The sequence below is a fragment of the Anser brachyrhynchus genome, assembly GCF_964034855.1.
Source record: "Anser brachyrhynchus genome assembly, chromosome: 1".
Taxonomy (NCBI): domain Eukaryota; kingdom Metazoa; phylum Chordata; class Aves; order Anseriformes; family Anatidae; genus Anser; species Anser brachyrhynchus.
This window is the reverse complement of record NC_137694.1, coordinates 61,908,315-61,925,134: the sequence shown is the minus strand read 5'-3', so window position 1 is coordinate 61,925,134 and position 16,820 is coordinate 61,908,315. Positions and strand designations below refer to the sequence as shown.

At 42.0% G+C, this 16,820-nt stretch overlaps 1 protein-coding gene across 3 annotated transcripts in view; it reads right to left on the bottom strand.

Annotated features, from left to right (window-relative positions):
* The window catches only part of CREB3L2 (cAMP responsive element binding protein 3 like 2), a 79,453-nt gene that overhangs the window by 7,903 nt on the left and 54,730 nt on the right, over positions 1 to 16,820 (bottom strand). For 2 of the 3 annotated variants that reach the window (XM_080582557.1, XM_080582559.1), the window contains 8 exons: positions 16,531 to 16,697; positions 14,846 to 14,933; positions 12,846 to 13,027; positions 12,063 to 12,209; positions 10,438 to 10,496; positions 8,995 to 9,063; positions 1,717 to 1,816; positions 651 to 777 (listed from right to left, as the gene is read on the bottom strand). In XM_080582557.1, the coding sequence (XP_080438683.1) occupies positions 651 to 777; positions 1,717 to 1,816; positions 8,995 to 9,063; positions 10,438 to 10,496; positions 12,063 to 12,209; positions 12,846 to 13,027; positions 14,846 to 14,933; positions 16,531 to 16,697 (939 nt within the window). The remainder of the gene's footprint in view (positions 1 to 650; positions 778 to 1,716; positions 1,817 to 8,994; positions 9,064 to 10,437; positions 10,497 to 12,062; positions 12,210 to 12,845; positions 13,028 to 14,845; positions 14,934 to 16,530; positions 16,698 to 16,820) is intronic. The other variant, XM_080582558.1, reaches the window with a different exon arrangement.

The window sequence follows — 16,820 nt, the reverse complement described above, 5'->3', positions numbered from 1 at the left end:
AAAGAGAACAGCCCTGGCCGTTTCAGGAAATGGAAACCATCAGAGCAGAACTAGAGCTGCAAAGGTCTTTTCATTGCAATTAACTGGGTAGGTTGATAGCTGTGGGAAGATACCACAGCAGTGGTCCAAACAGACATCAAAAAGCTCTTAACTCTTCACAGAACAAGAGCAAAATGAAATAATCACTTTAATAACATACGTTTAAAGCAACTGGTTCCTAACTGGTATGTAATACTAACAGCTTCCCACTCCGTCCTTGGACCCTTAGTTGACACTGGCAAAGGAAGCACCAGCTGACAGCCGTTGTGTTTTCTGACAGTATGAACAAGTGGTACAGAGCAGAAAGCAAACTCTCCTGCTACCTTTCACAGACTACTAGCCTTAGCTCCTCAAACAGAAACATAAAGGCTTTAAACCTTAAAAAAAAGTACCAAGCAGGCTAGTGGAGAAAGGCTTTTCTCATCTTTATGAAGTCTGCTGCCATCAGCACACCTTGCCAAGCTATCTTTCTTTGATATAGATACATCCTTCTTCTGTATCAATGCATGGCCAGCTAGGGAGCAGAAAAACATGAAGTTCTTGGGGATGGATTTGGGGATGGGGGTGGAAAACAAATGCCAAAGAGCAAGACTGAGGTGGTTGTCACTTACCAATGGAGTCTGTGTAGGACTCTGGTGAGGAATGTTGCCTGGGCAACACCATCTTTGTAGCAGAAGGATATGGCCCATAGCTCTGAGAGAAGCTGCCAAAAACTACTGCAAAGCACAGCACCACCATCTGGCAAAGGGAAGAGGCAGAAGAGGTTAATTGCACTGCCTCTTGGCCCATACACGCACATCAAAATGAAAAATTGACACAAGGCAGATCTGATAGCTTTTTGAAACAAAAGACTTGAGACTATTTTTATCACTAGATTCAGTGCCTCTTAGCAAAGGCACATACACAAGAACAATTCAGCGCTTTAATGCTGGGGTTTGTTTTCAGTGTCTGCCATCATTTTGGCCTGTTGCCTTATTTACTCCCAAAGTTGAAAAGCAGACACAACCGCCATGTGTGTTTTACAGATACCGTCGGGAATTTCTGAGGTTATTTCTGCTGCTGGCCCCAGTCTTGCTTCAAAGTGACAGAGAGGCTGGCAGCCGATGAGAACAGCATAGGCCTTGAATATCATTTCCATCAATTTATAGCACCAGCATAAAGAGAACTTGCTGGCTGGGTGTTAAGGTGGGAAGAGCTTCATTCTAACCCTTTTCTTATCCTGAAAAATATTACTGAAATAGGAGAGAGGTAGATTTACAGCCTCAGTCATATTTTTATTTGGATGAAAAGGTTTATTTTTACTGGAATCTGAAAATCCAAGCATCAAAGGGCACCCGTGTTTTCATTTTACAACTCTAGACACCATTTCTCACATACAAAATTGTAGGAAATAATAAAACAGGTTACTCAGAGGAGCTGTGCTGCTTCTTTCATCACAGCAGCACCCCATCAAAAGCACAGGCCCAGTCTCCTCCAAAATTTAATGCCCATTAACAATCATTAATCTTCATCAGCCAGGATTCTCAGCTATCTCAAAATTAAATGTCAAATTATTAAGAGAAGTTTCCCAACCTGAGAATTTGGAAGTGAGGGGCTTCACAGAACAGAAGATGTGCCTTTGAGCAGTGGAAAGGGAATCTCATTCCCCTACAATTACCAGTTTTAGGGAATACTCACCATAAGACAGGTTCCTGTCTGTGTGCTAGCTGCCTTACATGAACGGGACACCTTTCCAGCAACTATGGCTTGGAGTCTCTGCAGCTGCTGCAGAAGTGTTCTGGAAAGCAAAGACAAGAGACATGACCATCAGATGTAGTGATCTACTTGCTGGTTAAACAGCTTTTTGCTTCAAATTCCACACCTGGCAATAATGCATTTAGCACTTGCGACAAGGTACAGATAATTAAAATCACCACCTTGAAATCAGAAGTAAGGAATGTCTTCAATTTTTACAAAGTTCTTGCATGCATTAGCAATGAATCTTTCAAAAATATCTTTTGCCTTCCATCAGATGCTGTCCCTGAACAATGACTTATTTACCTTTTTCAGAAAGTTATTACAAATAAAAACTGTTTCCAGGGTTTCTACGGGAAACAACTCTGGTAAGTGTACAAACAACTGAAACTCTCTCCATGCAAGTGACTGGCTGCTTACATCACCTGGTTCTACGGCGTGAATTGAGCTGGAGTTTCACCATTATTTAAAATGGTGCAAAAGCAAGCTTATAGTTGCTGTAGTTGTTGCTAGAGGTATATATGTCTACCCACTTTTTCTGAAAATGCGCTGTACAGTGAATTGCTTCATTTTCAAAGAAAGGGATTTAAAGCACACACTTCATTTCCCATAATCTCATTTACTAAATAAAGTATTTTATTGCAATTTGTTAAATCTTCCAGGAGTTTATGAAAACTACAGTTGCTTGAAGCAGCTATTCTGACTGTGCCGTTCAGAGGTAACCGCAACGGTTATTCTGTTCTGGTTGGAGTCAACAGTTGCGGACCAGGAAGGTATTTTTCTGCCTTTCTGTCTGTTTTTCTTCTGCTGTAGCATCATTACTTGCTACAGTCAGGATATTAGTCATTCAAGATGGAAATGATCTCAAAGAATAATTGGTATAGGGTTTTCACAACTGTTTCCATTTTGTTTCCATTAAAGCTTTTTTAACAGAGGAGGAGTAACCCAAATGCCTGTCCTCATCGCAGTCAAATATAGTACTATTTTGCCTCAAGATGTTAACTTTGCTGTTTGTTTCCAATTTTACTTTTTGCTTCTCTTGTACGTCTCACTACCTATTGCTGAGGGTAACCCTCACAAAACTCCAGGCAACAGCTTTGGAGACCATGACGTCAAATGCTAAAGCAAGAAGCAAGGTTAGGGTGTCAGAGAAAATAGAAGGTTTATTTTAAGATCAAACCAGCTAAAAGCTAATTGTAGGACAGACCCAGAGGTGCCTTTACAGCTCAATATATACTTGTCTGTCTATTATTATAGATTTTTTTAATCATCAATGATCATTGCTAATTAGGGTTTAATGAATTCAAGGACTTCAGGAATGCATTCTGAAATGAGCACAAGGCACTACAGCACATTTATCTGGGCCAGCAGATCCTTCCCAACTTATTAAGGAAGAATGTCTTGCATGCTCTTGAGAGCACAGTTTATACTGCAACTCAGTATTAAAAAGAAGAAAGTGATTTCATTTTTTCTTCTTCAGTCCTTTATTCACAGTTAGAGACCACAGGCAAATTAAGAGATGGAAACAGCATCCATCACATAGATGAGACCATCCTAATGCCCTGCTCCCTGCTAACATTTCTCCCCAGTCTCACTTTTCCATACAGTTCATGGCTTAGGGGTCACGCAGACTTGCACACATGCTACGTATCATCTTCTGGCACAGAACAAACTACATACAGCATTCCTTCCATACGCCATGTTACACAGCAATGCCTTTTTAACCCTGCAATCTCTGCGCTATTACACAAGACTAAATCCCCCCCAACCTACTTCAGGCCTGAGTCACTGGGATTGACAGAGAACAGCTCTGAGGCATGAGAGGAAGGCGCTCTCCTCCTCCCCAGCTTGGGGGCTGGCAGCAGCAGCAGCAGACTTGAAATGCAGATCACTCCTGCCTCTTTTTGTGGAGGCGTCAGTGAGAAAACAGTTAATGGCTGTCGAGGATATCGACAGAGAAGAGGCGATTCTCCTCGGTTTTGCTCATCTCTGCCTTTTTGTGTCCAATTTAAAAAACCTTGCTGGGCAGAGGGGGGCCCAGAGAGCTGACACCAAAACACTCTTGTTTCGGAAAGTATAATTAAGTAGGTATTCGAATCTGAAATGTTGGAAGATTGGATTCCAGGGTGAAAAGACCTTTCCAGCACACCCGTTGCCTTCATTGTTACTGGTTGGCTACCGGGATGGTCTGGACTAAGAACAGAGGACTAAGGAGCAGTTCTCCACTCTGAAGAACAAGGACTTGGGTTATACCAAGATGTTTCCTCTAAATATCATCAGGAAGGCCAAGAATGCTCTTAGTGCAACATACTGCCAATGGCTAGATCCTAACAGGAGAAAATACAATCCCATGGCAGCATGTATAAGGGGCTTTGCACCCACAAGGATTATTTTCCACTGTGTCTGACACGTTTCCCAGTGATATTCAATTAGAGGGTCACCTCCGTAGGAGGTGTGAAATGTGCTTTCACGCTTTTCCCTGCCAAGGGAAGCACCTCAAAGGAAGGCTGTAAAGTGACTGAAGACTCCTGCTCTCCTTTCCAGCACTCCCAGCAAATCCACTCTGCCCATGATGTCTTGTTTTCATGTGTGCATTCACGAAATAATCTTCAGAAGGTCCCTTTTCACTACCAGAGTGAGGAACAAGTCAAGGCTTCCCCTCTGCTTCCAGTGACGCTTTCAGTATGGAGAGGAAATCTGTCACTGCAGGACCTAGCCACCTGAAAAACTTCCTCAATACAGTATTTAAATTTAAAATCCAACATTGATTTATACAACAATAAATAGCTTCTAGGGGAAAGAAACAATGTTTATTTTGACCTTTTTATTTCAGAGAATGTATCTACTTTGTGAGGCACAAAACTTATCATTAATGACTAAAAAGCAAGAAAAAATGTTCTCTTTCTTTCAGCTCTACACAGAGTCCTTCTCTGCCTGTCCTATTTGTAGGACAAGGCAAACCCCAAAGTAAAGTTTTCATTTAAAGACCAGAATACCTCAAAGGAAAAATAAACCCAACGACAACAACAAATCACGATTCTTTCTGTTTTGAATTACAAAAGAAAAAAAAAAACCAGCATTTTTTCATCAGTGTTGCTTCAGCATAAAAACACTGCTCTGCTGCTTTCAAAATAAAGAGTTGGGTCCAGGGCTGTCAAGCTTTGTCAGCTGTTATGGGGGTGGTCTGAAGTGAAGTGCAAGATGTCTCATTGCACGTAAATCCAGATCCCTCTCTTCTTGAAACAAGACTTGGTTAAATGGATTTATCAGCCTCAAATGAAAGAACAGCCATGTAAATCAGTCAGTAAATGAACCTGCTAGTCATTACACTACCAGAACAATTCCAGCAGCTACTTGTATGCATCCCACAAGGATGATCAAGGGGCTGGAGTACCACTCCTATGAGGACAGGCTGAGGGAGTTGGGGTTGTTCAGCCTGGAGAAGGGAAGGCTCTGGGGAGATGTTAAAGTGTCCTTTCAGTGCCTAAAGGGGGGCTCCAGGAAAGCTGGGGAGCGATTCTTGGTCAGTGAGTGTAGCTACAGGACAACGGGTAATGGCTTCAAACTAAAAGAGGGTAGGTTTATATTAGCCAGGAAGAAATTCTTTACTGTAAGGGTGGTGAGGCACTGGCACAGGCTACCCAGAGAAGCTGTGGATGCCCCATCCCTGGAGGTGTTCAAGGCCAGGCTGGATGGGACTTTGGGCATCCTGGTCTGGTGTGAGGTGTCCCTGCCCATGGCAGGGGGGTGGAATTGGATGGTCTTTAAGGTCCCTTCCAACCCAAACCTTTCTATGATTCTGTGATTGTCTATTTGTAATAATAATATTTACATACTCAACCATATGCTAATTGGATCCTATTTCTATCTACTTCTCCAGGAAAAGTGAACGTCAGTGTATTTATTTATAAATATAGACTTAACAGGATTGAAAAAGAAAAGTACTTCTCACATGTCATACATTCAGTACCCAGTGTTTCAATTCTGTCTCTTTAAGCCCAAATAGCCACAGCTACTGGTGTCATGGACCACAATAAAAGCCTAGACTAATGGCAGCTTCTGTCTTCATCCCCAGTGCCACCATGTGAATGGATCGAGCCTTCTTGGTGACAGGGAAAAGTCAGTTCAACTCTTGATATCAGCCTCTTCTCGCACCCTTCTAAGACAGCAGTGCTCAACATGTTCGGACACTAACCAGACCAATGAGATCCTTGCTCACTTGTGGCTACAAGGCATAAGAGACGTGCATATAATAATGTGTTCCTGTAGTTTTGAGAAAACTCCTTAGAAAGGAACTTGGATGGGTTTTTTGCAAGGCACTGAGTCACATAAATTAGGAGAGGAAACATATGCCAGTGTTCTAATACTGAAGATGCCAAAAATGCTGCTGTCACCCACTCACATTAATGAGAATTAAAAACTCCCCCGCATCTTGATCCCACAGCCTCCTGCCTTGCCTTATAAGATACATGAAAATCAAGGAAGATTCTTCTGGATGCAATTTTTCTTTGACCACATTAACACATCTTACATCAAATCTTTTCAGACCCAGAATTTCAAGCTAAAGCAGGTTCTCAGGAAAGATTCTTCTAAAATTTCTTATGCTACTTTTTTTAGCAAAAAATTGTGGTGCTTCCATGGTTTGGAGCCAGACTTTGAAATGTAAGCAGGGTTTCCCTGAAGTCTTAGGTATGTATCTGTGTAAAATTTGTTCTATATATAGAGTAACAACATGCTCTGAAAAACTGATTCCACATACTGAAAGAAAATTCTGCTGCTCAATAGTTGTATGTTTTGGAAATTGCCTGTCAGCTCCCCTCAACTCCAGACAGACTATAAAAACACAATAGTGACTGACTGTACATACGTGTGCACAAACTTTTAAGTGAGCAGCTATTGCCCAATTTTCCAAGGGAAAAAAAAAGGAAAAAAAAACCACGAACTTTGTCTTCATCCACACTGAATGCATGCGCATTTTACATGTAAACAAAGTGCTATTTTCTTGCTCTCTTTTTCCACTCTTAAATTTTTTTGCTATCAGAAGACAGCTCTAACACTTGTAGATCTACTTTCATATAAAATGTCAATGAGGTTTTTTGTTTTTTTTTTTTTTTTTACTACATTGAACACTCAAAGTTGCAACTGAAGTCAACTTGGGCTCTGATTTGAGCTTATTAAATAAGACGTGTATGACTGTGTGCTTAGGAACTTTGAGAAATAAGGTCCTAAATGTTTAAATTTGGGCATCCAAGAATAAAATTGGATCTGCATAATTTGACCTTAACTTCTTTATGAACTTCGATCCCTGACTATAAATATGAGATGAAAGTACCAGCTACAGGATGCTATGAAGACAAGTTCTGAAACACTTGATTAATTTCTGGATGACACATCAAGGCAACGTACCAGTGAGGAAACCAGTCATTTTGAATTCAATGTAGAAAAATGGATTATGTATATTAAGCAAGGACCTTGAATCATTCTCTGAACAAGACATTTACACAGCTATACACTAAATGAAAGAAAGCGTCTCTTTGGGGTGAGGTTTAAAAAAAGTGGTGTTACATAATTCAGGCTTGATGAAAGCAGGCTCTCTTACAAATTTCCCAATACTTGGATGTGCAGCCTTAACAGTTTTCAGGTACAGTTTGCATCTAAATACCAAAATCAGATCACCATAGAATACAAGAATTTCTGTGAGGAGGGTCAGGAACATCTGTTTCTCTGCGGGAGATTACAAATCAGCACTGATGCTCGTGCAGAGGGAAGAAAACAATGCAACTCATCCCATATGCCCAGAGTATAAAGATTTCAGAGATAATATCATGTAGGTAGGTAAATATTTTTAGACCGTTTATCTTTAGGGAACTAAGATCATAAAATAACAGAAAAGATGCTAAAGGTCCTGTCTAAAAGAATGGAAAATATTAACAAAGCCATTCTCATGACTTCATCTGCAACAAGAGATGTAAATCTGGCCAAATTTAGCCAAACTAGGGAGAACAATTCAAGGCTTGAAAACATCTTGTCCCTGAGTGGATCATCCACAGCTGCACCCCCCCTTTTAGCAGCTGTTTTCAGCACCTACTGGGACAGATCCTAGGAGAAAGAACCCTATTCCACACCTGCAGAACAATTCCTGGCTCTTTTACGTAAAGCACTGCAGGAAGATACAGGAGGGACAGAAATGGCTTGGCTCTCTTCAAACAAGCAGCAGATGTCTTTATGCATGAGCAGTGTGTGGGAGACACTCTAGCAAATTACAGTGCTACAGGGTCTGGCTCCATGAAATTAGAGATTGGATCCGGAGATTAGAAACAACACATGCCACTCAATTAGCAATACATTGGCTGCCAGACAAGCTCTGGGGCCATTTTTCATGATTGTGGGTCCTATCTTGAAAACCAAGTTTCCTCCCACACGTCAGTGCTACCATCATGTTTAGTGGTAATATTCAGCCATCACTTCAAATGCCTCTAAACAGAAGGTGTTACCAGTGGGCTCATATAGTACCTACTCTTTGGAATTTGCCTTCAACAGAGAACACGCTGAGCATAAGCCATGACTGACACTCCATTCTCAGCTAACATCCAATTCAAAGCTCAGCTATAGATCATTTTCTGCCACGTATCCTTTGAGAGTCACCACTGAGACACCCATTTATTCAGAAATGAAGAAATGAGAAGAAGGTGATTCCCCCTCCAAAGGAAATTGTATTTCCTGAAATGAAAGATATTCTGGAGTGTCAGATGATCAGAACAGCGTACAGTAACTGCAATGGCATCTAGTAGTCCAGAACAAACTAACAGTGACTCTTGAGCTTCATCACTACGTTCTGCAACTGTCATGTTCCTGGTCACAGCCTCCTGTCAAAGCAGTCTTTCACAGACAAAAGACAATTTGAAGAGTTGGGCTGCAGTTTTTTGTTTGTTATCTATCACTAATTATGTTTCCTCGGGCTGTAGAAGAACTCAAAGAAGAATACTAAAAGGTTTCTCAAACACACCACAAGCTAGAAGACAGTTTAACAGCTGACATCAAAGCCCCACTATTTTACATTGTGCTGCACTGTCATGGTAACTGTTCTCCATGATCTTTCTTTGACGCTAATCAGATCAGATACAGCTATTCTTCACATTTCAATTGATCTCTTAACTTTTGTGTTTTTCTTTTTCCCTGTAAAATCATGCCAAAGTTTGATTTATTCCCTTCACACCTTACCTGTTAGTATTCTCCAGGACTTCAACCTTCTTACGCAGCTCACTGTTTTCATTTGAACAATTCTCAACTCTGGAGACAGCAGAAGGAAAGACGAATATAAAAAAATTAGTCCTTTATTAAAGACATTCTGGAACAAAACAAATTTGCTTTTACAGAGAGCTCTGTGATTCTGCCTGCATTTACAAAAAGTTACACCAACTAACTTTAGTCATAACCTTTAATCCTGCTTGAAGGTGCAGAAGACATTGCACTAGATACTACTCGCTATAGAGCATCTGCTTACAGTGCTCAACTACAACCCAGTAGGTGCAGCTTATTCAGGATAAGCTGTAACTACTTTTCGCCCCTTGAAATAGCAATGGCAAAGACCCTGCTCCAACCTTCTCTGTCCATCAGGCCACAGGACAGATACTTAGAAGTCACTGAACATGTTCTATTTGTATTGCTAACAATTATTTTGTGCAGGGGTGTTCCATGTGTGCATTTCATTTCTAGGATGAGGCACTAAATAATTTAACAAATACCATGCTTCTGAAATCAGATCCTTGAATTTCAAGTGTATTGAGGTTAACAAGCCAGAAGATTCATTTCCAAGTGGGTGCTCATTTCCTCACTGCCCCTGGAAACTCCCTAACAAAAGGAGATTATCGTATGACCTGCCATGTAAGAGGTTCAAGTAAAAATATGGGATTCCTAAAAGACAACTATGACCTGCCTGAATAGCTTTAAGAGGAAAAAGGCAAAGGGAAATACTTTCATATCTGTTTATGTATGCTAGAATTTCACAGTCTAACTCTGAGAAAGCAAGGCTCACCCATAAAGACATAAGAAGAACAAAAGGAAATTTCATCAAGGATATCACCAAAGATGGTACATAGGGTTTAGCAGATCCATCTGGTGAAGTGCATAAGAAAAATACCAGGATACTTGTCTCTTGAAGAAAGATTAATTTGGGATATAAATCACTAACTGGGGATTTGGCTCCTTCTTGTTAAAGGAAGTCAGTTGGTCACATGTTGTTTTCCTGAGTCCTGCTTACTCTCCCAAGCAGTCTTGACTCACCCACTTCCAATTTCTGTCTCCATCTGCACTAGAAGACAGAATATATTCACTCTGACCCTACCTTTCCCTGGACACTGCCCACCCACTAGACCAACACAGTTGCACAAGAGAAAGGCTGGTAGTAGATGGGTCTTGTCTTATTTGAGGTTTAAGGTCTTTGCCAGCACATTACCTAAGCATTGGAGATAGACACAGTTATGTACGGAGCATTTCAGGACATGTACCACAGAAGCCAGAAGAAGGGCCTTTTCTCAGTCACAACCACGAGATGGCAGCTGGCACTTTGTGCACGAAACAGTCCCAGCATCAACAGCTGGATCCCTTCCCATTCCAGCAACCAGTGCTATTGGAACCTTTGAAACAGGAAGGAGGCTGGCTTACTTTTTTTCCAGACTGTCCATGTATTCTTTCTTTTTTCTTCTACTTTCCTGGGCAGAGATCTAAGGATAAGGGAAGAAAAACACCAAATATTTGCAAAGAAAAAAAGCAGCAGAGATGAATTAATAAACTGGTAAAGAGCCCTGACATTATTTGATTCAAGCCTCAGTACTGTTCTGATTCCCATTCCTGGCAAGCAAAGCACTGACTTGGTCTGTTTCCACATCCTGAAGCAAGACTGCTCCCTCTCAGTAGTAGGAAAAAGATCACTCTGCTCTTACAGAACTATCCTTAAAAAGCAAATCAGATTCATCTGCAGAGAATATCCTAGGGCAAATACTAAAAGATGATGCCAGGAGAAAATCCTGCAACTGGGAGAGGAAAAACCCATGCATAGGTTAGAAAGCAGCTTTGCAGAAAAAAAGACTTGGGGAATCCTGATGGACAACCAGACAAACATAAGTCAACAATGTGCCCCCATAGCAAAAAATGCCAACCAGGGCCAGGGCTATGTTAGCAAGACTGTAGCCAGCAGGTCAAGGGAAGTATCTCTTCCTCTCTATTCAGCATCTGCAAGACCACAGTTGAGAACCATGTGAAGTCTGGGGCTCTGAAATAAATTCTTTGGATATATTGAAGCAAGTCCAGAGGATGGCCATGGCTATAACAAGTATGCTGGAGCACATGACATATCAGCAAAGGCAAAGAAATCTGAATTTGTTCAGATTTAAGAAGATAAGGAGAGAATCCTATTGCTAAAACAAAGATGAATTCAGTCTTCTCAGAGGTGTATATAAAAATGACAAGAGCACTGAATATGAGTTACAACAAGGAAAATTCCAATTAGACACAAAGCTTTTATTTTATTATTTTTAACCAGAAAAACAGCCTAATATGGAAACAGGTTGCCCAGAGAGTGGCTGAGGACACATCACTCAGACAATAAAATGTGACTGGACAAGCCACTTAGTAACTTGATCTAAGCTGACTGCTTTCACAGCAAGGAGTTGGACCAAGGGACCTCCAATGATACCCTTGAATACAAATGAGTAATTATATGAAAGTGTTACATAAAATACACAAGGAAATTTTAAACATTTTTGAAAAATCATATTAGACCAAATTTCAGTTCAGTGTGGCCAAATTTACACCTGTCTGCCAAACCAGTAACAGAATGCATTAACCTTCAAAGATGTGCTAATATCATCCAGAACAAGCGAGTTTGCCAGGTCTGAAAAAAAATGCTTTCCTCCCCATCACTAGCTCTTTGCCATCCTGGGAGAAGGAGAAGACTTGCAAGGCATTTCACAGCCTTGATATCAACCATACATCTAAAGGTCATGGAATTCAGTGATTTTTAAAATGGAGCCAGGCAACAGCAACTTGATACTGTACTTACTAAATACTCTATTGTTCATGTGTTCAGGTAAATACCTAGACAGAGAGGCACTGTCACAGTGGCAGACAATTTGAGGGATGTGTTAAGGAATAAAGAAGAATACTTTGTTAAAAGACATTTTACAGCATTCAACACTATCACAGACCATTGCTACTGAAATGTTGCAAAATTTTTAGCGAAGGATGAGGAGGTATTACCCAGCAAAACTGCTAAACAAACATTTATTTACCTTGTTCTTTATTTTTCTGCGGATTTTCTTCAGCACTTTCTCCTCTGCTTTTGTCAGGGGCAGTTTGGTAGGGATTGGGTACCCCTCTGCTATCAGTGTCCTCTTCTCCTCCTCTGTCAGGATGAGCGGGCCAGTCCCTTGCAATTTCTGCAAGTGTCACAGAAATGAAATAATGTCACAGTAAGTGCACACAGCCCTAGAGAAAGGGTGTTAAGGAACAGAGTGAGTCAGCAGCTCTCCCACTTCAGAGAGCACTCTGTCTACTAACTCAAGTTTCTTGCAATTGGGAGTGAGTGGAAGGGGAAGACTTTTTAGATAGCTTTTATTCAGAGACTGAACCTTTGGGGCAGGATTGCCTCAAAACAATTGCTTTCAGCCCAGCTCTGAGGCCCACAGTAAAACTCCCCTTGGCTCAAATGGAGAAAGAGACAAATGAGAAGCACTGCTGAAAATCCCTCCCTAAAAATCATCACTTGATTTCCAAGACATAGCAACAAGAGGACAGATCTACCAGTGACAAGTTAGCCCAGCAGAGCTGGGTGCTAATGCGAAACACAACCCATGATGGAAGAAACTAACTAACACTGCTCAACCCTGCCTCAAGTCAGAGAAGAGGCACACACCACTCCCGGTAGGAACATGATAGACAAGAGAGCAAGAATTACTGGATCTGCAATTTTGACCAGAGGTGGGTGCATCCAAAGAACAACAGAAATTAGCAAATGTATGGCAAAAACAGTAATTAAAAAAAAAAAGATTCTAGAAAAATTGAGCCCAACTTACATGTGGTGCAGTCAGGAGAGGGGAATTGGAAAGCGCTGAAGCTGTGCGCGACGTGACTTTAGCCATGGCTTGCAGCTGGATCGGGCTTGAAGGAGGGAGCGATCTAGCTGGGCTCTGCCCTCCTTCAGAGTCACTGCCATGACTGCTGGGAGGGGTTGGAGGCAAATGCAGGGGGTCGACTGCTGAATGGCAAGAGAGAAATACAATGTAAGATTTGGAGGTGCTAACGTAAACTTCCACTAGAGCCACTGCCGCCACCACCACCACCAGTTGTCCAAGACTAGGACTCTCTGCTAAAAGATGGGTCAAGAAAAAGTGGAAACTTGGAAAACTTTCAGAGCATGTAGGTCTCCAAAGAAGGCATGAAACACAGCAGCTGTCTTTAGGTTCAACAGACAAAGCAGAGCTCTGCTAATCTGCTCAAATCATTTCTACCTACCCTTCAGCTTCTCCAAATGTGTTGAGATTTAAGTATAAACCTCCAGTACAAGTACCCTACTTGGGAAACCACTTTAGTAGAGAGGGCTCTGAGCCAGTGCACCTCCTTTTCCAAAAACAACAGCCTTTCCCAACCTTGCTATGGATTTAACAAATTGCCAGTATTTTTCAAGAGAAGATAACATGCCCAAGATGTTACATCAACAGTAAGAAAATAAATATTTTAGCTCCTAAGGATCTAGTCTGGTACAACTGGCAGGTGGTGACAACCTTGTGAAAGTGAAGGCTTTGCCATACTGATAGAACAGGAATAGCATAGGTAGCCACTGCAGGAACCTCTTTCACATTGTGCCCTCTAGAGCCATAAGTAAACTTGTGCTGCACTTGCAGCCAACAGAACTTGTGCTGCAACTGGCAAGCAAAGTGCTGCTTATGACCAAATGGGGTCCGGACCAAGAGAAACGGTGCAGTCTCACCTACCCAGATTACATGGACAACTTAGTTATGGCTCTTTTGGATGTCCACTAACTCATTTTTCCTCTGAGATACATTTACAGCAATCACATTTGGGAGTAGGAAGATACAGGGCTCCATTTTCCACCTTCCACTTCTTTTACGCTTTGCAAATTTGAATGGAAAAGATCAAATGGGTGGTGGGGGAGGAAGGAACAAAAACAGTAAAAAAAAGTTATTACACATTAGGTTTTTTTGGCTAGCATCTTAACTCTGGTTGCCAGATGTACACTTGTAAAACAGTAATGCCCTTAATCTCACAGATTGAGCAATCCCATCTATGTTTTGGATTAAGATATAGCCTTTTTTTTCCACCTGCTAAGTCAATTGCCTCTCCTCCTAGAGCAGTTCTACTTGTCTACATAAAAGAATTCACTAACAGAACACCGAGTGTTCCTAACTGAGATACAGTTACCTTCTTAAATTTCAGTCAAAATATTTGGCTCTTTCAAACTTTTCCCAGGCTAATAGATTATACGCCACAAATTCATGTTTTACATTTGGGGCAGGGATCATCACTCCTTCCCCCTCAATTTATATATTTCAAAGGGACCCTGGTGGTTCTTAAACCTGAACTGCAACAAATATGCTAAAACCAGATGCACCTAACTTAATTTCATATACACTCTCTTCCTTGCTTTTGTAACAGAGGTCAAAGAGGTTAAAACCAGCCAAGTTCCCACTTGTGCTCTTCATATTTTATGTGCCTTAGTTAAGTTCCCTCAAGCTGATTTCTCTTCTAACCTAAATAATCCTGTACTTTAAAGATTCAAGCTCCCTCCAGCAACCGCGTAATTGTTAGGATGTTGCAGACAAAATAGAGATCACTTTCTATGTGATGTGCAAGACAAAAACAAAGAAAAAGAACATATAAACGGGTCAGAAAGGCTGGCTTTTTAACCGCCTGAGTCAAATCCCTAGAAGGAAACAGCTTCAGCCTAAAGTTTAACACGGCAAACAAGGAAGCCAAATATTTAATCAGGGTAAAGTACATTCATCGCACATTCTGGTCATCTCCCTTGCATGTGTTGGGTTGGTAATTAACAGACCTTCCTTAGAAGAGAGGTTCAGAAACTGATCCACTTCATGGGGCTCCAATTTAATCTCTGGAAGGACTTTCTGGCTCAGTGGTTTCATCTAGAAAAGAGAAATTAACAGCATGAAAACCCAAAGCACACTTCTTAAGGTCTTTATAGAAGGGTACAAGGATGATTTCTCCATAAATGGAGAGATTTCCCTCTCCTACTCTACTACAGGCAAAGCTTGAACTGCTTCACACAGTGTTGCTAAGCCAGGCTACAGAGAATGCTGCCCTGACTGGTCCTGCTGTGGCTTTTCTTATTGCTATATTTAGCTAAATAAAAGATTACGCCTCAAAGATGACATTTCAGACTGAAAGCTAGCAGGCAACCCACTCAAATTACTTCTCTTAGCAACAGAGCTGCCGCTAGGATTTGCCGGACTGCACAGCCAGCTTGAGCAGAGATAGAAATGCTCCTGGCAGTGGGGGAGAGCCTGTTCAAGGCCATTGTCACCTGGGAGCGAGATCCAGGTGCCACTCAGTGAGCCCTGGATTGTCAGACCCAAGTTCATTTCACTGTTAGGAGGAGAAGGAACAGAGACAGCCATGGCCAACAGACATTTGGAGGACATCTGACTTGCCCTGTTGACAGGGCTGGCTCACCAGGCTGCCAAGCTGCTGGCCAGTCTGCCTGAATGCTACATCCCCAGGCTTGAGGAAGTCAGTCTGGCACACCAGCATGCTCAGTGCAGCCAGAATCTCTCCCAATAACCTGTGTAACTAATCCATGCAAAGGTAATGAGACACCAGTTAGTCCCAAGATGCTCTTTGTAGTATCACAGCACCCCAAGCTACAACAAGGCTATGTACTGGGAACAGTACATGCAGACTACAAGAGGACTATGGGAAAGATGTGTTTCAGTTTTCCCAGTTTCTCATGAAACAACTTCTGTTGCACATATTTCTGACCCACATCCTAGTGGGAATGTTTATTTCCAACATTTTCCAGCTCCAGATGGACTGGGCTGCCATCACACCCTGGGGAATGAGAATGTCACAGTACTTTCTCCACTGGTAGGGAGCTCGGGTGAGCCACCAGCTGCTGCAGTTCATTCTCCTAAACAGCCAAACTAAGCCCTTGTGAATGCCCACTGGCTGCTCCAGCTGTGGTCAGAAAGGGATCACAAACGCCTTACTGGGAAGGTTGGAGTGAAAGCAGCAGCACCTCAAAATGTCAAAGCTTGACAGGCCTGGCAAAAGTGACTTTGTAGGCGAAAAGGAAAACACTCCAGTCACGTCAAATAAGGAGTCTCACCCTGATGAAGGGAAGGTGCAGCACTAAAGCAAGTCATTGTGGAGGATATTAGTTTGTCAGACTCCATAGGGCAAATGGGTTAGTCACTTTAGGTGGGACTGGCTCAGAAGAGATTGTTTAAATATTTTTAAAAAGCATCAGCCCCAGGCTTTTGCATGGTCTAGCACAGAAGAGAAAGCTGTGCATCCGACCATTAAGACCTGAAGATGCAGATATGAGTTTCGAAGCACAAACTCTTACAGCAGTAGTGGGACACCAGCAAGCATTAGGAAAAATTAAAGCTGACTGCAGTGCACCCTGGATTGATACCTTTGGCACAAAGGAGGCCAAACTGGCACGTAGCATCCTAGGAGAATCTATACCTAATTGCACAAAGAGAAAAGAAAGTCTGCAAGTACCAGGGCATCAGCCTGCAGCTCGGCTTGCTCCCCGTCCAGCGATGTGGCCGTGACAGTGAGACTGACGGAGGGAGTAAGGCCTGACGTCTCGCACAACACTGGCTCAGTCTTTATTGCTGCTGGAGTCAGCTCGGTACCCAGACACCATTCCTCATTTTCCAGGTCACCTGCCAGGGAAGGAAATTGGACACCACATGTTTAGGTCAGAGACAGAGAGACTACAAACGAAAATAATGTCATCCCTCCCGCAGAGAAGGGAAACAAACACAGAAGGCATTTCAGTCCATCAG